A 21,734-nucleotide genomic window follows, 5' to 3' on the forward strand; every position below is an offset into this window, starting at 1 on the left:
TGTTTAATGGAATACAGTTATCTTTATATATATATTTTTTTTTGTCACTTATTAAGCATCATAAGTATTTCATTTGTTTTTGTGGTCCACTTAAAGGATTGATGTAGATTGTGTTGTTGTTTTTCCTATTGCCCTTGTTTAGTATTTTCCGTGCTAATTTTCTATCCTGAGATTTTTTTGATTCTGAAAATATCTTTAGCAAAAGCGGCATTAAGTTTTCAATATTGGTCAGGTATATCAGGAGATCATCTTCAATTAAGTTTAGTTTATATTGATGTTTACCAATACTGATACCGGTTATATTTGGATCCGGTCTAATTTTTTCTGCAAGTGGTTCAATTGCCAGTCCAAACCGGAGGGGGAGAGCAATTTCATCAGATAATGTATTATCTGTGTATATGTGTGTCTATTTTTGCTGTAGGACATTTACAATATTTTTTATAAAATGTATTATTTCAGCTGGAAAGTTAGAAGCTACCCATTCTGGGTATCAAAAAGCCTTTTTGCGTATCAACAGTCATTATTTTTTTTACATATTGTATTAAACTGAAACATGTTCTTGTATTTTTTTTACAAGTGTTTATATTTTCACCTGTCCCTGTACTTGTCTCCACCCCCCTCCAGGTGTCACCCATCTTCCCCACTTATCCCCTGGGCATTTATACCTGTGTTTTATGTCTGTTTGTGCCTGTTTGTCATGTTTATCAACCAGCGTTTTGTCTCAGCTCTTGCTTTTCCCCTGTCTCTCTTTTTCTCTGCCTCCTGGTTTTGACCCTTGCCTGTCCTGACTCGGAGCCTGCCTGCCTGACCACTCTGCCAGCCCCTGACCCTGAGCCGGCCGGCCGTCCGGTGACTTTGACCCTACTCTGGATTACCGACCTCTGCCTGACCTGACCCTGGGTCTGCCTGCCATCCTGTACCTTTGCCACTCTACTCTGTATTATCGACCCCTGCCTGCCATGACCTGTCGTTTTTTGCCATTCTGTTGCTTATAAGCTTTGTTATTATTTTATTGTCACAATTTAACAGTTTGATACATGAACCTAGGAAGTACTGAATTCCATACCCACAGCACTGCCGGGAATCGGAGTTGACACTTGAGTCTTTTTTTCCTCCACTGACTGTCTGATTGGAATTAATTGCGTTTTTTTCTAAGCTTAGCAGACACGTCCTCGACAAATCAAATGGACTGGTCATGGATTTTGATCCCCCCCTACCCTTGTGCCTTCAGAATGTAGACTTTTGTCTGATATTTCCACAGCTTTACGATTACAAAGCAAGGGTATTTAGCATTCTCATATTTCACGGCGATCTGATGGCATCACTCCAGATCCTCCAGTGATACATCCACCCCAAGCTTATCCGATATCAGCTTGATTACATATCTGGAAAGGTCTCCTTTTTTCCTCGTATTCTGGTAGGGACAATATTTTGTCTCAGTTTCTAGCTGGTACAGTACATCTTCTAAAGTTGGTAGCTTTACTTCCAAAAGGTACATTGTGTTGTTTTGTTCGTCCACATGCCCACCCTGTATACATGATAGACTCTACTTTCCTTTCAAGCAAATCTACTTTTTTAACAACCGATTTTAACAGTTTGTGAGTTTTGGTGATCATTGAGAGCATTTTAGCTATCTTTTCATGGATATCCTTCAGCTCTGCATTGCTCTGATTTGTATCTCCAAGTTCTTTGTTTTTTCCTGTAAGGAAGCCATTTGCCCACAGATTGGTTCACCATTATACTTAACTGACCGCTCATTCACTCCCGGTTGCTTGGGAATATATTGATCTATCGATTTTAAAGGATTAATTTCAACTATGCTGTCTGGTTTCAACATATAATCACAGTGTTGACGGTACAAAACAGAGCTACTCCCTCCACATGTGTCCTGTCGGTACAAGCATGCTCCTCCATCTCCTTAATGGGGATTGAAAGTGATTGGCTTTCAATCGCCAGTAATTACACCAGTAAATGAATCAAACACAGTGAGACCAATGCTGGGGAAGCCTAGCTAGTTAACGTAGTTACAGATGTAGGATCTTAATTTCACCAGTATTGTTGCAGCAAAATAAGATAAAACAATTCTAATTAGCATCAAAGTAGACATCATGCAAAACAGAAAATCCCTGCAAGCTCCTGCACATCATCTCTAGCTGACATCTTTGCTAACAGGTATTGTGTCCATTTAAAACTTGTACAAGACAGTTCACAGAATTGTACATTTAAAGAAATGTAGCCAATTTATTCATTACTACATTTAGCTAACATTAGTTAATAGTCAATCCAGAGATTTTTACCTTTGCCTCGATTCGGCAGTCTTATCCATATCATCATGGCATTTGTAGTGCTTTGTATGCCACTTTGTTTACATACTCATCTCATTTGTACATACTGTACTCGATACCATCTACTGTATCTTGCCTATGCTGCTCTGTACCATCACTCATTCATATATCCTTATGTACATATTCTTTATCCCCTTACACTGTGTACAAGACAGTAGTTTTGGAATTGGTAGTTAGATTACTTGTTATTACTGCATTGTCGGAACTAGAAGCACAAGCATTTCGCTACACTCGCATTAACATCTGCTAACCATGTGTATGTGACAAATAACATTTGATTTGATTGATTTGATTTGATTTGATAGCCACATTAGCAGCTGATTAGCGTTTCATTTTTGGAGGTAAATACAGGTGAATATATTGATCAGTCACCTTGTCCTAGAGAGATTTATCAAAACATCACATCAGGGTAAGCCTACACAAAACACAGCCCTTATCTTAGGAGTTTCTAAAATCCCCTACGGGAAAATGAATGGTGGAAAAACGATTGGAACCATTTCCCTGTTTGTCCACTAGGTTTTATGGGTATTATGACCCATACTGTGGTAGTCTATTAGCTGGCCAACATTAGGTTACATAAACGTTCAATAATTTAATATAAACGTGTGTAAGTCCGGGTTTTCAGTGAATTTATGTACATCACAACACTGCGCAGGAAAATTCTCAGCAACACAAGAGTGATCAAATTAAGTTCCTACACCTATAGTTAGGTAGATTAGTTCGAAAAAAGAAAAATTGGTTGACATGTACAGTTGAAGTCGGAAGTTTACATACACCTTAGCCAAATACATTTAAACTCAGTTTTTTACAATTCCTAACATTTAATCCGAATAAACATTCCCTTTCTTAGGTCAGTTAGGATCACCACTTCATTTTAAGAATGTGAAATGTCAGAATAATAGTAGAGAGAATGATGTATTTCAGCTTTTATTTCTTTCATCACATTCCCAGTGGGTCAGAAGTTTACATACACTCAATTAGTATTTGGTAGCATTGCCTTTAAATTGTTTAATTTGGGTCAAATGTTTTGGGTAGCCTTCCACAATAATTAGAATTTTGGCCCATTTCTCCTCACAGAGCTGTGTAACTGAGTCAGGTTTGTAGGCCTCCTTGCTCACACACGCTTTTTCAGTCCTGCCCCCAAATTTCCTATAGGATTGAGGTCAGGGCTTTGTGATGGCCACTCCAATACCTTGACTTTGTTGTCCTTAAGCCATTTTACCGCAACTTTGGAAGTATGCTTGGGGTTGTTGTCCATTTGAAGACCCATTTGCGACCATGCTTTAACTTCCTGACTGACTTCTTGAGATGTTGCTTCAATATATCCACATCATTTTCCTACCTCATGATGCCATCTATATTGTGAAGTGCACCAGTCCCTCCTGCAGCAAAGCACCCCCACAACATGATGCTGCCACCCCCGTGCTGCATGGTCGGGATGGTATTCTTCGGCTTGCAAGCCTCCCTCTTTCTCCTACAAACATAACGATCGTCATTATGGCCAAACAGTTCTATTTTTGTTTCAACCAACCAGAGGACATTTCTCCAAAAAGTACAACCTTTGTCCCCATGTGCAGTTGCAAACCGTAGTCTGGCTTTTTTTATGGTTGTTTTGGAGCAGTGGCTTCTTCCTTGCTGAGCGGCCTTTCATGTTATGTCGATATAAGACTAGTTTTACTGTGGATATAGATACTTTTGTACCTGTTTCCTCCATCATCTTCACAAGGTCCTTTGCTGTTGTTCTGGGATTGATTTGCACTTTTCGCACCAAAGTACGTTCATCACTAGGAGACGGAACGCATCTCCTGTGGTATGATGGCTGCATGGTCCCATGGTGTTTATACTTGCATACTATTGTTTGTACAGATTAATGTGGTACCTTCAGGCATTTGAAATTGATCCCATTGATGAAACACACTTATGGAGGTCTACAATTTTTTTCTAAGGTCTTGGTTGATTTCTTTTGATTTTCCCATGATGTCAAGCAAAGAGGCACTGAGTTTGAAGGTAGGCCTTGAAATACATCCACAGTTACACCTCCAATTGTCTCAAAATATGTCAATTCGCCTATCAGAAGCTTCTAAAGCCATGACATAATTTTCTGGAATTTTCCAAGCTGTTTAAAGGCACAGTCAACTTAGTGTATGTAAACGTCTGACCCACTGGAATTGTGGTACAGTGAATTATAAGTGAAATATTCTGTCTGTAAACAATTGTTGGAAAAATTACTTGTGTCATGCACAAAGTAGATCCTAACCTACTTGCCAAAACTATAGTTTGTTATCAAGGAAATTGTGGAGTGGTGGAAAAACAAGTTGTAATGACAACCAACTGTAACTATATGTATTCACTCACATATGATTGTAATAGTTAGCTAATGTTTTGACATTTTCTGTTGGTTTAATAGAGTAGCTCTATGATCAGACAATATTCGAATCCTTTCAATATTGTGATTGAGTGCCCCGTAATACCATATTTGATGAATTGTGAAATCATAATCGTGACACAAATAATCAGGGAATTACAGGCCTATATTTCAGAAGTAGAGCAGGTGTTTGGAAGGCAAATAGCGAGAGAGTAGTGAATGTTGGTAGAAGAATGAAAACCGGTATTTATTCATGATGACATCTGTGTCACAATCCATATTTACCAAAGCTCCATGTGTTTGGACCAGCTCTAAATCCTGTTGCTGGAATCTCACTCTAATTGGTTGTTTTCAAACACATGTCAGAATAAAGAAAGAGCCCTGGGAGGATCCGCAGCCAATTCTAGCCCAGATATACACATAACTGGTTGGGGAATTGTCTCCGAGGAGGGATTCACACAACAACATAATAAGACCAGGAGTAAGCAAAAGCTTTCCCCTCCTGAAACTCAGACATACTCTTGTTTTGGTGTTCTATCTCTTCTATCCCTGGATCGTTCCACCAATTCGGTGCCTTTTAAGAAGTATAACTTAAAAATAAGGGATTTCACCTCATTTTAACATTCTGTGATAAAAAGCAGATGTTCAACTTAATAAAAAAAAGTTTCCCTTATAAATTAACATAGTTAGTGTCTATTAAGTGCCAAATAATTGTAACAGGGATTGTCGAATTCTTCTTAAAAATGTCATGAATCTCCTTGTGACAGGCTGGTTGTGTCCTACAGGGAGGGGCAATGTGTAACAGTATGGGTAACAGGGTTGATATGTTATGCTCGACCCGCTCAGTTTTCCACCAGAAAATTGCCAAAAATAGTACATCCAGCTCACCTACTTTTTAATCTATGATTTGACTATTAGATATTCAATGTTTCTTTTGAAAAATATATATTTAAAAAGGAATAGTTTCACCATATTAGAATGAGAGTTCAGCTCACGTAATAGGGTTGACCTTGAAATGAGGGACAGACATAAATTAATCACTAATGACATGATCAATGATAATCTTCTGAAATTATTTTGTCAAAGCAGACAAATAACCAGGTCTTTACAATGAATGTTAAACTTGGAGACATTTTGGAATTAAGTGGGTTAAAATCTTCCTAGAAGTGACACAGGGTTGATGGAGGGATATGGCAAAATGCTCAACTCCAGAACTTTATCAAGCCTATATTCATATAAAACATCTGATTTATTGTATTATCCATGGGGTCTATATTAAAGGGCACTTCATTTCACATAACAGGCTTTTAAAATTGTTTTACAATTTCTACTTAAAATATAAAATGGATGCAAAAGGCACTAATTTCATGGAACACCCCCGTCTTCACAAAATAGATCTCCCCAGATGTATTCAAACAGCAGGCTACATCCTCACAAGCAAGTCAAAAAGCTGAGGAGTGTTGTCTCTCTTACTGCAGGCCTGTTAGGTAGTTCCCTTTATTGAAAAAATTATAATCAACCAAAGCGGTTGAAGCTCCATATCACCAAACAACAACAATAACAACACCATGCATTCCCTGGTGTCCGTGGGCCGTCTTCACTGACCACTTAAAATGCTGAACGGGCTGTGCCTGTTAAACAATGATTACTATTATTCATCTGCTCTGACCACACTGTGGGTATGGCTGGTAGGAGAAAAAAAGAAAGTGCTGTGTAGGAAAAGCTTTGTGGTTATTTCCTCCCTTGCTAGACAGACTGGCAGGCCATAGCATATTAAGTGGAGGAGGGGAATGTATTTTTTCTATTCTTCCAGTCCCTCTTTCACACACACACACATACACACACACACCATCAGAAAGGCTTGTCACAATCCAGGCAGCCTTGCCTCTTTAACTTCCCACATGTGTCTGGGCTTCTAAATCTGTCTGGCGACCATAAGGCTGTAACTCAGCCCTAGCAGCCTTAGCAGAGTGGTGCAGAATCTCCAGTCCCCACGAGTTGCAGAGCAGAGTGGAGTAGAGTAGCCTCCAACGAGACCTCTTGGATAACGGAGTGTGCGTAGTGTCCAGGAAATACTTCACGACTTGGGCAGGGACATGTTATTGGAAAAGCTGACAAGGGGGCTGCCTGGAGTCTGTCATGCAGCTTTTTAAGAGGAGCTCAATCTCCTTTTATCTGCCTGACACACCCTGATTTAGTGAGAGATCACTGAGAGCCCTGAGTGAGAGACAGAGAGAAGGATAGGAGAAGGAGAGCAAGACAGGGGGAGAGGTAAGTTTTTTTTCCACTCAGTTCCTGTCTTTTGTTTTACAGGGACTTTTAAGTTTGCTACTCATAATGTTGAGTGATGGAATGGGGAGTAGGCGTGAAGAAGACTGCTCTTTATTTAGAACACTATTGCCTCATTGTTCGGAAGAAACTAAATTAAGTTTGCCCTTCTCTTTTGAAAAGAGTCATTTTAGTTTGTCTCAGTAACTGTTTGTTTTTGCTTCATGTTTTTCCCAGCACTCACAAAAGTCTATTTTATAACCATTGTTCAGGGAGACCTCTGGACTGAGGCGGGGACTGTATGTGTTTCCAGGAGAAGTTACGGAGGCGGATTGCCCAAACTTTTTCTGAAAAATTCATCGCATAAAGATTTTCAAGGGTGTTGCTCTGTAACTCTCTCCTCACAGCCGCTAGCGATCGTACGCTGGGACTGACTGGCCAACTTCACCATATCAGTCCTGTCGGCATTATTTTGTTTCAATTACTTTGCCCCTATGGGATACATGTTCCTATAAATAAGTAACTTACTGTGGAAAGAGTTCAGGCAGCAGGCTTATGGTTGTGGGGGTCCACTGAGAAGAGTTACATACTTTACTACTTTACTACTGACTGTAGTTTCAGCAGTGTAGGAGGGGGTTGTGGCAACTGGTATGTCAATGTGTGTGGGCTGGGTTCGGGGGGGGGGGGGGATTGGCGGTCTTTGAGAGAGACCCTTCCCAATATAGTGTTGTGAACAACAGATGCTGTGTGTCCATTGGGACAGTCCTAAACCCTTATATAGCAACGAGGATCCAAGCAGGTGTTGAGTGTTTATTCGCGATGTTGATATTTGCTGTGACCACATGAGTCAAAGGCAGAGGGGCGGGTGTCAGGAGTAGAAGAGGAGGTGTGATAGTTAGCTATTTCCTCATAGGGATAAACACAGCCAGGCAAGCATTGACCTGACATGACAGAGATGGGGACAAATGTTGTGTTATTCATTCTGTATAAAGTTACTGAATAAAATCACCTACAGATCTCACGTGCACAGTATTGCCTTGGTGTGCAATCTCAGCTGGGCATTTCAAACTCTATTGTGCATTGTACTGTGCATTCCTGTATTTGTAGTGTGCAAACAAGCCAGATAGGTGTTCTTTCCTCTGTATCAAATGTGTATGTAAATCCTGTGAGAATCTACAGCTCCTTTCCAGTCTGCCCCAGAGACAGCGCTTGTTGAAGATGTCTGAGTTTTTCTCATAAGGATCTGTGCCAAGGCTCAGTATGTAGCACAGACACACTTCAAAATGAGAGCTCCTTCTCATCTGTTTAACATTTAGCTAGACTGTGTACTGATGTTTTCTCTGCCCACTGGAAATCAGAGAGAGAGAGAGAGAGGAGAGCAAGAGAGGGAGAGTAGAAAGAGACAGATAGTGAGAGAGAGGAAAAAGTGAAAAAGATTGAGGGGAAGAGTGTAAGAGAGAGGCAGAGATATGCTGAGTGATAATGTGTGGATTATAATTTTGAATAGTTACCACATGATGCCCAGTGCTTCCCAGTTGAGTTTGGCAAGATGCTACAAAAGTAGCACATCTCTTTATATTAGTGTTGTTGATATTCTTGATATTCTATTCTTGGGAGACGTTTAAAAATGGGCATATTGAGAGTTATTTTTCTTTTTGTTTAGTTCTGGCAGTTTGATGAGTAACATATATCCTGGCTTGACATTGTGCAAGCAGCTCCTCCATCGGCTGTTTCTTGTCACTCTCCAGATCATTAGGCCTTCATTAGGGTGCACCAACTCACTGTAAAATATAATTGGGGCGCAGCAGTCAAATCCAATGGTCCTAAAGAGTCACTCACCCCTCTTGGAATGGGCTCATAAAGTTTTTATGATGAAGGCATTAATTGAGTCATATTGATCACTTCCTTTAATATTAATTCCCTAACTACAACTAGTCACCCGATGCCTTTTAAATAGGCGTCATCTGCCTGCACAGGTTATTTTTTGTCTTTTAAACAATCAATGCACAGTTTTCCTGACTGCTGTGCTGTTTTTAAAGCAATGCAAAATACTACTCATTCAGATCACTTGAGGTAGAGTGCAGTTATTTTCTTCATATAACACCAAAGCTTTCAGAGGTGTTTCTCTCTGTAAGTGTATGGATACTAAGTATAGTTGCATGTGTTGTCTATGGCACCTCTCAGTTCTTCTCCCTCCTGACAGTTCCTTCCTGAGTACACGGCAAACATGGTCAACTCTGGCCTCTCTCTCTTTGTCTACTTTAGTCTGCAAAGTCCTGTTATTGAGCAGAATGACTGATTGGTATAAAAGGTAATGGTATCAATGTATAGAAACAGTCTCCAGTGTGGGATGGTACTGTGCCTACTAAAGAGCTATAAGTAAAGGATAAGGAGGGAACAATAATATATGCCATTGGGGCAGCAGGTAGACTAGTAGTTAGAGAGTTGGACGTGTAACCGAAAGGTTACACGAGCTGACAAGGTAAAAATCTGTCTTTCTGACCCTGAACAAGGCAGTTAACCCACTGTTCCTAGGCCGTTATGGAAGATAAGAATTTGTTTTTAACTTACTTGCCTAGTTAAGTAAAAGAAAACAATTTATCAGACACTTTTATTCAAAGCGACTTACATTCATGAGTGTATACATTTTGGCTGGCCCCAGGAATCAAACCCACAACCCTGGCGATGTAAGCGCCATCCTCTACCAACTGAGCCATACAGGACAACCATGCCCTTCTCAAATAAGGGTTTCATGTCCCACAAGACATTTGGCCTGCAATAATCTATCGCATTGTGCAATTTTGCGAAGTGTAATAACAGCCTGTTATGTATACAAAGCATGACCTGCGTGCAGACTGTACCATCATCTGTATATTCTTTAAATATGACAGCCGACCTGGGTGGAAGTATTTTTTTTAAACATTAAGTTTAGGCACTCATTCCAAATGGTTAAGGTAAGGGTTAACGTTTGGGATAGGGTTAAAATAAAAATAAATAAAAAACAGTGTCCCCAACTGGGATTGAACACGCAACCTTCTGATTCATCATCCCCATCCACAATGTGCTAGCAAAACCCAAGCATACTTGATGGTAATAGCGCTCACTGTTGCCCCTAGTGGCCGATTTTGAAGGCATTTCCAGACATCCTCAGGACATGGATAGACGTCCAATTTCACCTGGCTACAGTATACTATAAAATGCTATACTACACATGATCAAGGGATACTACAGTGCGTAGTGTAGTATTCTCCAGTATACTAAACAATTCTAAAGTAAGCAATACAGTATCAAGGGATACAGTGGGTAGTATAGTATCCTCCAGTATAATACAAAATTGTATAGTAAGTATTACACATAATCAAGAGATTCTACAGTGTGGAATATAGTATTCTACAGTGTACTAAGTTTACTACAAAATGATATAGTAAGTACTATAATATTCTATAGTAAACTGTATTCTTTTTTAATGTGGGTTACTTGGGAAATGTTTTAGGTTTTTATCAGGGTGCTCCTGAAAAGCATTGGGATTGTGTTTTGTCTAATTCTACTGTAAGCACTATGTAAATGCACACAGGGAAAGGGAGCAATACTTGGCTCTCTGAGTAATATTTTGTGATTTTAGTGGTGAGAGAACTAGTATGCCATCTGGTTAAAGACAGCTTTCAGCTCCTGGTGTTTCATATTCTCTGGCTCCATGCTAACCATTTATTGTAAGAGATGGGCATGAAACAACAGTGGGTATCTATAGCTATTTATAGATAGCTGATAGTTGTTTTTCTATATTTTTCATAACATTTTCATTTCATGTACTGTTTTTGCATGGCATGTACTGTGTACAATTTTGATTATAAGCTGAAATGTCAGTATACTGTCTCCTGCAACATGTGTGAATGTCACAATATTAATGAGCAACAGACTCATTTCAATACAGCTTTCCACATCATAGCCCTGCTCCAGAGACTCTTCTTGGATGCAATTGTTGTACACTGTTTACACCACAGTGGCTGTGACCTGTTATTAAAAAAACTGCACATTGCTTATGACAATCTAAGGATTAAGGTTTTAACCTCTCACAGTATAGAGAGCAAGCGAGAGAAAAGATTCCAGCGCAGAGAAATGCAATTTGCCATCACTGTCTTTTCCCAAGGGAGGGAGGCGATAGGAGGCGAGGGGTGTTGTGCGCTTGACTCCCTCTGACCTGTCACCACATTATAGGCTGATCTGTGGGAGGGTTTCTCTGCTCCATCTTTCTCTCTCTGCTCCTTTTCTCTCTCTCTCTCTCTCTCTCTCTCTTTTCCCATGTCTTAATCACAGTGGGGCGCTGCTCCTCTCAACCCCTAGCCCATGTAATCCCCCCCCCCCAATTTTTTAAAAAGTAGTGTCAGTTTAAAGCAGATTTAAATAGTTTGGCTGAGATCTACTCTGCTCTGCTTGCGGTCGCTCAGATATGCAGCGAGACCTACAGTAAATCAAATAATATTATGGCAATTGTAGGGCTTTTTAACTTTGGTGACCTAAAAATCAATACATGAAGAGAAGTACATTTGGCCTGTACTGCAACAGCATTGATGTTTCTTCCCAAACTGGTCTCAGAGCATTTTGTTTGATTCTGTAAGTAAATCCAAGATGCCCATTTTATTTGTTTTATTTTATTTCACCTTTATTTAAGCAGGTAGGCTAGTTGAGAACAAGTTCTCATTTACAACTGCGACCTGGCCAAGATAAAGCATAGCAGTGTGAACAGACAACACAGAGTTACACATGGAGTAAACAATTAACAAGTCAATAACACAGTAGAAAAAAAGAGAGTCTATATACATTGTGTGCAAAAGGCATGAGGAGGTAGGCGAATAGTTACAATTTAGCATATTAACACTGGAGTGATAAATGATCAGATGGTCATGTGCAGGTAGAGATACTGGTGTGCAAAAGAGCAGAAAAGTAAATAAATAAAAACAGTATGGGGATGAGGTAGGTGAATTGGGTGGGCTATTTACCGATGGACTATGTACAGCTGCAGCGATTGGTTAGCTGCTCAGATAGCAGATGTTTAAAGTTGGTGAGGGAGATAAAAGTCTCCAGCTTCAATTATTTTTGCAGTTCGTTCCAGTCACAGGCAGCAGAGAACTGTAAGGAAAGGCGGCCAAATGAGGTGTTGACTTTAGGGATGATCAGTGAGATACACCTGCTGGAGCGTGTGCTACGGGTGGGTGTTGCCATCGTGACCAGTGAACTGAGATAAGGCGGAGCTTTACCAAGCATGGACTTGTAGATAACCTCGAGCCAGTGGGTCTGGCGACGAATATGTAGCGAGGGCCAGCCAACTAGAGCATACAGGTCGCAGTGGTGGGTGGTATAAGGTGCTTTAGTAACAAAGCGGATGGCACTGTGATAAACTGCATCCAGTTTGCTGAGGAGAGTATTGGAAGCCATTTTGTAGATGACATCGCCGAAGTCGAGGATCAGTAGGATAGTCAGTTTTACTAGGGTAAGTTTGGCGGCGTGAGTGAAGGAGGCTTTGTTGCGAAATAGAAAGCCGATTCTAGATTTGATTTTGGATTCGAGATGTTTGATATGAGTCTGGAAGGAGAGGTTACAGTCTAGCCAGACACCTACGTACTTATAGATATCCACATATTCTAGGTCGGAACCATCCAGGGTGGTGATGCTAGTCGGGCGTGCGGGTGCAGGCAGCGAACAGTTGAAAAGCATGCATTTGGTTTTACTAGCGTTTAAGAGCAGTTGGAGGTCACGGAAGGAGTGTTGTATGGCATTGAAGCTCGTTTGGAGGTTAGATAGCACAGTGTCCAAGGAAGGGCCAGAAGTATACAGAATGGTGTCGTCTGCGTAGAGGTGGATCAGGGAATCGCCCGCAGCAAGAGCAACATCATTGAGAGAAATACAGAGAAAAGAGTCGGCCTGAGAATTGAACCCTGTGGCACCCCCATAGAGACTGCCAGAAGACCGGACAACATGCCCTCCAATTTGGCACACTGAACTCTGTCTGCAAAGTAGTTGGTGAACCAGGCAAGGCAGTCATTAGAAAAACCGAGGCTACTGAGTCTGCCGATAAGAATATGGTGATTGACAGAGTCGAAAACCTTGGCCAGGTCGATGAAGACAGCTGCACAGTACTGTCTTTTATCGATGGCGGTTATGATATCGTTTAGTACCTTTAGCGTGGCTGAGGTGCATCCGTGACCGGCTCGGAAACCAGATTGCACAGTGGAGAAGGTACGGTGGGATTCGAGATGGTCAGTGATCTGTTTGTTGACTTGGCTTTTGAAGAACGTAGATAGGCAGGGCAGGATCGATATAGGTCTGTAACAGTTTGGGTCCAGGGTGTTTCCCCCTTTGAAGAGGGGGATGACAGCGGCAACTTTCCAGTCCTTGGGGATCTCAGACGATATGAAAGAGAGGTTGAACAGGCTGGTAATAGGGGTTGCGACAATGGCGGCGGATAGTTTCAGAAATAGAGGGTCCAGATTGTCAAACTCAGCTGATTTGTACGGGTCCAAGTTTTGCAGCTCTTTCAGAACATCTGCTATCTGGATTTGGGTAAAGGAGAAGCTGGGGAGGCTTGGGCGAGTAGCTGCGGGGTGGGGGGGGGGGGGGGGTGGAGCTGTTGGCCGAGGTTGGAGTAGCCAGGAGGAAGGCATGGCCAGCAGTTGAGAAATACTTGTTGAAATTTTTGATTATCATGGATTTATCGGTGGTGACCGTGTTACCTAGCATCAGTGCAGTGGGCAGCTGGGAGGAGGTGCTCTTGTTCTCCACTTTACAGTGTCCCACAACTTTTTGGAGTTAGAGCTACAGGATGCAAATTTCTGCTTTAAAAAGCTGGCCTTTGCTTTCCTGACTGACTGCGTGTTGTTTCCTGACTTGCCTGAACAGCTGCATATCGCGGGGACTATTCGATGCTATTGCAGTCTGCCACAGGATGTTTTTGTGCTGGTTGAGGGCAGTCAGGTCTGGATTGAACCAGGTTCTACATCTGTTCTTAGTTCTGCATTTTTTGAACGGAGCATGCTTATCTAAGATGGTGAGGAAGTTACTTTTAAAGAATGACCAGGCAACCTCAACTGACGGGATGAGGTCAATATCCTTCCAGGATACCCGGGCCAGGTCGATTAGAAAGGCCTGCTCGCAGAAGTGTTTTATGGAGCGTTTGACAGTGATTAGCGGTGGTCGTTTGACTGCGGACCCGTAGCGGATACAGGCAATGAGGCAGTGATCGCTAAGATCCTGATTGAAGACAGCGGAGGTGTATTTGGAGGGCCAGTTGGTCAGGATAACGTCTATGAGGGTGCCCTTGTTTACAGATTTAGGGTTGTACCTGGTGGGTTCCTTGATGATTTGTGTGAGATTGAGAGCGTCTAGCTTAGATTGTAGGACTGCTTGGGTGTTAAGCATATCCCAGTTTAGGTCACCTAACAGAACAAACTCTAAAGCTAGATGGGGGGCGATCAATTCACAAATGGCGTCCAGGGCACAGCTGGGAGCTGAGGGGGGTCGGTATAGCAGGCGGCAACAGTGAGAGACTTATTTCTGGAGAGATTCATTTTTAAAATTAGAAGTTCGAACTGTTTGGGTATGGACCTGGAAAGTATGACATTACTTTGCAGGCTATCTCTTTAGTAGACTGCAACTCCTCCCCCTTTGGCAGTTCTATCTTGACGGAAAATGTTATAGTTGGGTATGGAAATCTCTGAATTTTTGGTGGCCTTCCTGAGCCAGGATTCAGACACAGCAAGGACATAAGGGTTAGCAGAGTGTGCTAGAGCAGTGAGTAAAACAAACTTAGGGAGGAGGCTTCTGATGTTGACATGCATGAAACCAAGGCTTTTTCGATCACAGAAGTCAACAAATGAGGGTGCCTGAGGACATGCAGGGCCTGGGTTTACCTCCATATCACCCGCGGAACAGAGGAGGAGTAGCATGAGGGTGCGGCTAAAGGCTATCAAAACTGGTCGCCTAGAGCTTTGGGGACAAAGAATAAAAGGAGCAGATTTCTGGGCGTCGTAGAATATATTCAGGGGATAATGCGCAGACAGGGGTATGGTGGGGTGCGGGTACAGCGGAGGTAAGCCCAGGCACTGGGTGATGATAGGTGATGATGGGTGAGGTCACCACATGTGTGAGAGGTGGGACAGAGGAGGTATCAGAGGTATGAAGAGTGGAACTAGGGGGTCCATTGTAAACTAAAACAATGATAACTAACCTGAACAACAGTTCAGTTCAGTTCAGAGAGACATACTGTACATCGAGGCATAAAGTAATCACAAGTGTTGATTGGGAGAGATAGCTAAAACAACAGGTAATCAGCAAACACAACAACAGCAGGTAAAATGGCAATGACTAGGCAGAGAGAGTCGGATTAACTACACACAGGGCCTGAGTTCGCGGCTGGGGCCGACAGATAAAAAATAAATAAACAGAATGGAGTACCGTGATTAATGGACAGTCCAGTAGGCATCAGCTATGTAGCCAAGTGATCATAGTGTCCAGGGGGCAGCAGTAGATGGAACAGGGGAGCCCCACTACGCTAGCGACACAGCGTTTAAAGTTAGTAGCGTCTGCTCCGACGGAGGCCGGATGAAGGCACAGCGGATGGAGTATTCGTCGGAAGACCAGACGTGGTGGTGCGGCGGGGCGCCGTGTCGACAGAGAATCCAAGCCAGATGGCGAAAGAGGTATTGTGGAATTTAGTTTGCTAGCCGGGAGATGTGCCTGGCTCACGGCTAACTGGTGCTAGCTTTGTGGCAGTGGCGTTAGCCACTATATCCAATCGGTAGCTGCGGTGATCCGGTTCCAAGGTCCAGAGTTTACAGCAAGGATCCGGTGGAGTTTTGGGCTCTAGCTGTGTACGAGTGGGGTTCGGGTGAACAGCTGAGTAGGCCGGGAGGTGGGCCTCAGGGAATAGCTTCGGTACTAGGTGCCACGGTGAGTGAAAGCTAGCTGTGAGCTAGCTAGCTGCAAGCTAGCTGTGATGATCAGAAGTAGCGGTCCAGGGATTACGTCAGGAATCCGGCGTTGTTGTGGAGAGACAGTCCGATATTGGTAGACAAGCGATATTGGTAGATAGGCGAGTATTATCCAGGCTAAAAACAGGGCTGGTATCTGTGCAGAAGGTAAAAGCCGCTAGCAGTGGCTAACAATTACTAAATAGCTTGTAGCTAATTCACTGGTTAGCTTCTGGAGATTCTTGAATGTGTTCTAAAATTGAAAATAATTGCGATTCCGTATCACATTGGGTGAGGCAAGTTACCGGAAGGAATAATCGAATAAAAAAATCGAGAAGAGATTGAAAATAAATTGAAATATATATACAAAAAATAAGAAAAAATACAAAAGTACACGAGAGGACAAAACAAACACGTCTTCACTGCTACGCCATCTTTGAATTTAGTATGGTATGTATTCATTTGTGGATGTCCAACACCCATTTTGTATGATATTTTACGGATTACAATTCGTATTATATGTCACAAATTTGCAAAACATACATCAAATTCTAGTTAGGTTGCTAATGTTAGCTAGCTTGCTAACGTTAGCTAGGCTAGAGGTTAAGGATAGGGTTAAGTTTAGGAGTTAGGTTAATAAAGGGTTAGGGGAAGGGTTAGCTAAATGGGTTAGGTTTAGGTGAAGGGTTAGTTAACATGTTAAGTCAGAGCAAAGTAGCTAAACGGTAGTAAGTAGTTGAAAAGTTGCTAATTAGCTAAAATGCTAAAGTTGTCCATGATGAGATTCAGACGTTTTAACCTTTGGGTTGCTAGGTGTTCGCATTATTAGGCCCAGCTGCCTGCCCTACTACCCTCCTTTCTTTTTTGCCTTAAGTAATCATTTGTCTTATCTAACCATACCAAATGTAACATATCATGGATGTCGTACAGAATTATACGAAATTCTCTGAGACCAGGTTGTTCTTCCTTCTTAAATCAAGTTGAACTTGAGTCTTTGAATCCACTGGTATTGCACCCTCTGTTCTTGAACATGAATACAGATTTTTTTAGGTTTGATCTTCAGAACGATTAACTTCAGTACATGGGCCATGAGATAATCAGAACACCATTAGACAATGATGTTCAGAGGTATCTTATCTAATTATGTTGGAGGGCATTCTAAGCCAAAAAAAAGCCAGGGAGGGACACACTTACACACCTTGCCAAGTTTCCTTAATCAGGTTTGTAAGCTTTTTGACAAGCAAGGAGTGGCCATTTTGAAAAGCTGGCACTACTAATGTATGTATAAGAGACGATGAACACAGAGCATGTTGAGCTCTTAAAGTATTCATTGTGCCCTGCAGACAGCAATGGTTAATGATGGGCTTCATGGGCTTCAGACCAGCATTAGTTAATTAATTCTGTTGATTGTGTAGCTGGAGCTCAGTTACTTATGACTCATTGAGAGAACACTTTGTTAGATTTGGAGCAGACTCAACACTCCTTAAGTTGTTGACTGTGATTATATGACCTTTAAAATCAATTTAAATTAGCCATACTTAGCTACTTTATGTAAAGTGGAACAGTGTTTCCGTGGAATAAGACAATAAGGCAAAGAATATGGCGAAGATAGATGTTAGAAATCTTTTGTGGTGAAAATGAAGATTAGGACTGCTTGTGAATGTTAATTAGTTAAAAGGGGCATGTGGCACAATATTTTCTTCCCATAATTGTGCATATACAATACACTCCCCCTTAAATTTGGACAGAATGGAAAACTGGGGAAGAAGTTGACAGATTCTGGTACCCGATCCACATGTTGTTTATAAAACAGCGTAGTGGAGAGATGCCCAGTGATTTGGCAAGAGAGAAGAACCAACAACATTCAGCAATGCTTGGATTACCTCTAATCGGAAACAGACTTTGTTTTGTGCCACTGTGCTTTCTTTAGGCTCCTAATAACAGAACAGAGTCCCCCCGTTGGACAGTAGCTATATAGTCAGAGGGCAGTGCTCTGGTGGGCCTCCAAATGTCCATGTATTTTTCCTGGAGCATCAGTTTTTCCTTCTGTGCACCAGTCCCTTTATGGGTGTAAAATACCATGATTTAAACTGTAAGCTGCCTCAATTTTTCCAATCATTCTGTATGTGGGAGTTCTTCCCCATCTGGAATGTGTGGTGAGAGATGACGCTGTTGACTCTGTGTATGAGATGACTCTGTGCTAACTCAGTGTGTAATACGACATGAGGTTTATGTGGCTGATGTACAGAAAGATGACACTCCAGGGGGTCACACAAAGTTAGGATTTATCGATGGCCTCCAACAGGGTTATGGTTAATACTCCAACAGTGATGTTTTACAGAAATACAGTACTGCTGTGTGTAGATCCTGTCTCTCACTGTCTGTTTGTTTCTGTACTGTGTATTGTGAACACACCACCTGGGGATGCTTACAACTGTATCCACATTCATTTTTGTTATATCACCAGCCCACCTGGTGAGAGTCACTGAAAGGAACCCTCTACCTCCTATTGTAGATTGTGTGTTGCTCTTGTGTAGTGCACTGGGGGTCCCCAGCCCTAGTTCTAGAGATCTACAGTGTCTGCAAGCCTTAGTTCGAGCCAGTACTAACACCCCATATTCAATTAATCAAGCTCTTAGTCTGTGTATGTACAGTTCTGCTCTAAACTCAAAGTTTACTTTGGAAAATGTAAGATTGATGCCAATCTGGAGATGTGCAATAAGTGGTAAACAAAACTTAATTGAATGTAATTGAGTATTTGGTTCTGTTTGAAATGCAACAGTAAAATACAAAATTTTGCTGACTGGCTTTAGAGTTTTCACAGGGGCTGTCTCGTGTCATTTGTTTCAGTTTGCGGTGAATGTGTGTGGTTGTCAAATGTGATTGGCTTTGGTGTCGAAGCCAGCCACTCCTAGCATTGTAGACAATAAATTATATTTTGTACAGAGTTATAAGGCTATAATTATGGTGCTTGAAGTGAACAATGTCTTCTCCCACTTTACAGGCAGACAATTAGAATCATCATTAATGGACACTATCAGCACATCAATGGTGCAGAGAGAGAGTAATGGAGATATAGAAAGCTTATGGGACAATGTGTTAGGAATCAAACTAACTAAATTGTATTTTATTGTGCTCAAACTCAATGGCTGACTATGGCTTCAACAGTAGGGCCAGAATGTACGCTTTTGGGAGTGTGATAGTTTCAGAATACATCTTCTTTACTTTCAGGAAGTCACTTATCCTCTTCTTCTTCTCTTGCAGATGACCCAAGAACAGTGCACTCATAGGAACAATGTCCAGAGCTCAGAGAAACCACATGTGTACAAAGTGGGGATTTATGGCTGGCGGAAACGTTGCCTTTACTTCTTCGTGCTCCTGTTAATGATCCTGATCCTGGTCAACCTTGCTTTAACCATCTGGATACTAAAGGTCATGAACTTCACCATTGTAAGTCTTCCTCCTTACCTGCTTTTTACTTGGGATTTGCTTTTATGACTGTGCTCTAGCGGAATTGATTATTGTATTTGCTTAGAAGTGTACTGGAATAATAGGGTTTTTCTCCATGGGGGGCTATAATGACAGGCCAGTAATTACAAGCTGTGGCGTTTTAGCCCGCCGCCTTAATTTTCCCTCACAGTGGTCGATCTGCTACGGTGTTAGTCCACGTAGCTAACTCCATGCTAGCGGTCTCTCTCCTCCCCTCCTCTCTCCTCCCCTTCTCTCGCCTTCTCTTTCTCCCTTCCTTCCATCCCTGCATGTTGTTAGTTTCCGAGTACCCCACTGTTCTTTTCTTCTCTACCTGAGAGAGTTCAGTTGAGGGCATGTTTAGTATTCAAGTGCAGCCGCCTCAAGGTGCCCGTCTGGAACCAATGACACTGTCACTTCCTGCACAGTAGAGAGGTGACATCAGCACAGGATAGGGGTGATATCAGCAAAGGAGAGTGGTGACACCAGGGCCATACACTACATTAGATTACACATGTGTACCATTCACCTCAATGCCATGTCATACAGTACTTAGCACTAGACTGTAGAGTTTGACATACATTTCCACTGTGTTTCTCTGAATATCTGGAGTGTTAGTCTGGAGCTCAAACCCTTTGAGCCATGTCGTTTGAGGCTGCTTTTTGCTAGATAATCCTCAGCGATGAGTCAGACACTGCAAGGCAGTTAACACACTGTTCCTAGGCCATCATCGAAACTGACTTGCATAAATAAAGGTAAAATAAATAAAAAAAATACTCAAAGCAATGTGGATGTCTAGTGTGTCTGACTGCATAGTATGTTCTAGACGCTGAGTGGCTATATTAAGGGTCCTAACCTTTATCCAAATAGATCCAAGTGGGATGTGATATCATGGTGAAAGTGATCCAGCTAAATGCCTGCATAAACCTTAGATTTTACCATCATCCTTGTAGGGAAGAAACTATAGCCCCTTTAAAAGCTTCAAACATGGAAGATCAAATATCTATCTTAATTTTTGCCTACATTAGTTCTACAGCCTATGAAACAGTCCACTGTCCCCCGGATAACCCCTAGTAAGGTGTTGCTGTCTCATGTTCCTTAGACGGCATCAAGGACATAGATTGTATGGAGAGTGATTGAGGACAGGCCTGGAGACCCATGGATGCAGAAGAGCAGGTGTCTGCTTGTCAGATTTATGTTGCATTTAATTGCTCCGAAGCCCCACAGTACTGGATGACATGTCAAGGATGGGTTTGGATGAAATATTCAAAGTCTTGAGTTACAGTGAGACTGTGAAAATGAATGTGGAGAGGAGGTGGGTGTTGAAAGGGCACACACACACACACACACAGAGACATGGGAGAATGGTCACACACTCATATACAGAGGCCTGCAGGGCAGATTCACAATTAACTATTGGGGAGGAAACAATAAGTGTCAGTTGAGAGACTGGAACTGGTTGTGTTTAAATGACAGAGTTGGTGAGGTCTCTACTCCCCTTCAGGCTGTCTTTTTACGTGTTTAGAAATTGCAATTCTGTGTCTTAAAAGGACAGCAAAGGAAGTAGCTAGCTGGAGTCAGAGTCCAGTGACAGAGCAGGCTTGATGCCAGACCAAACAGATTCAAACATTAGGCCATGTCTCCTCAGACTCCCACTCTACCTCTGAGACCTAGTGCTTGTCTGCCAGCATTTACAACTCCTCGTTGTGTTAAATGGGGATGTTCTAATGCAAGTGAAACTCTGGTCTAGACTGAGATAGATTAAGGTGTACTGTGCACTCCTTGCCAATGTAGCACAGAATGACAAAGTTAACGGGGAAACGGAGACAGATCTATTGGCAGTAGTCCTATCTGGGTTGCCCCGGTGAAATTCATCACATTGTACTGTTCTGGAGTGGACTCATAAGGCAAACTCCACTAACATCATGTGTCAGCAGTAATGGTAATTAGCAACACTGTCATTATTCCGGGTCTGCCTGTAAAACCCACTGTCATACTGTTAAACCTTCCTCATTAAGAGCAGGAAGAGAGATAAGTGGGGCATACCGATTCAGACTGTGTGCCCGGAGTCTAACCTTAAAACATTGGTGCGTGTCAGAGACAGACGAGCCACGCAGGGTTACAGGAACCTTGTCTTCTCATCAACCACCTCTGCTTGCTGCTGCTGCATTTTTTAACTGTGGGCAGAAAGGTTACCCAGCATTTTGACCTGAGAGTCAGAGGTAGTCGTCCTATTCAAACACAAGCCTGGCTGCTCTGGGCTCCATGCCAGATCACCCTGCTCTGCTTGCCCTGACTGGGAGAGTCTGCTCTCTAATAGGGTGA

General features: G+C 42.1%; 1 protein-coding gene across 2 annotated transcripts in view; it reads left to right on the forward strand.

Annotated features, from left to right (window-relative positions):
* The window catches only part of LOC110537515 (delta-sarcoglycan), a 351,568-nt gene that overhangs the window by 239,329 nt on the left and 90,505 nt on the right, over positions 1-21,734 (forward strand). Inside the window, exons 1-2 of one of the 2 annotated variants that reach the window (XM_021623616.2) lie at positions 6,590-6,981; positions 19,206-19,391. In XM_021623616.2, the coding sequence (XP_021479291.1) occupies positions 19,206-19,391 (186 nt within the window). In that variant the 5' untranslated portion in view covers positions 6,590-6,981. Of the gene's footprint in view, positions 1-6,589; positions 6,982-19,205; positions 19,392-21,734 lie in introns of those variants that run through there. The other variant, XM_021623618.2, reaches the window with a different exon arrangement.

This window comes from Oncorhynchus mykiss, chromosome 12 (genome assembly GCF_013265735.2).
Source record: "Oncorhynchus mykiss isolate Arlee chromosome 12, USDA_OmykA_1.1, whole genome shotgun sequence".
Classification (NCBI taxonomy): domain Eukaryota; kingdom Metazoa; phylum Chordata; class Actinopteri; order Salmoniformes; family Salmonidae; genus Oncorhynchus; species Oncorhynchus mykiss.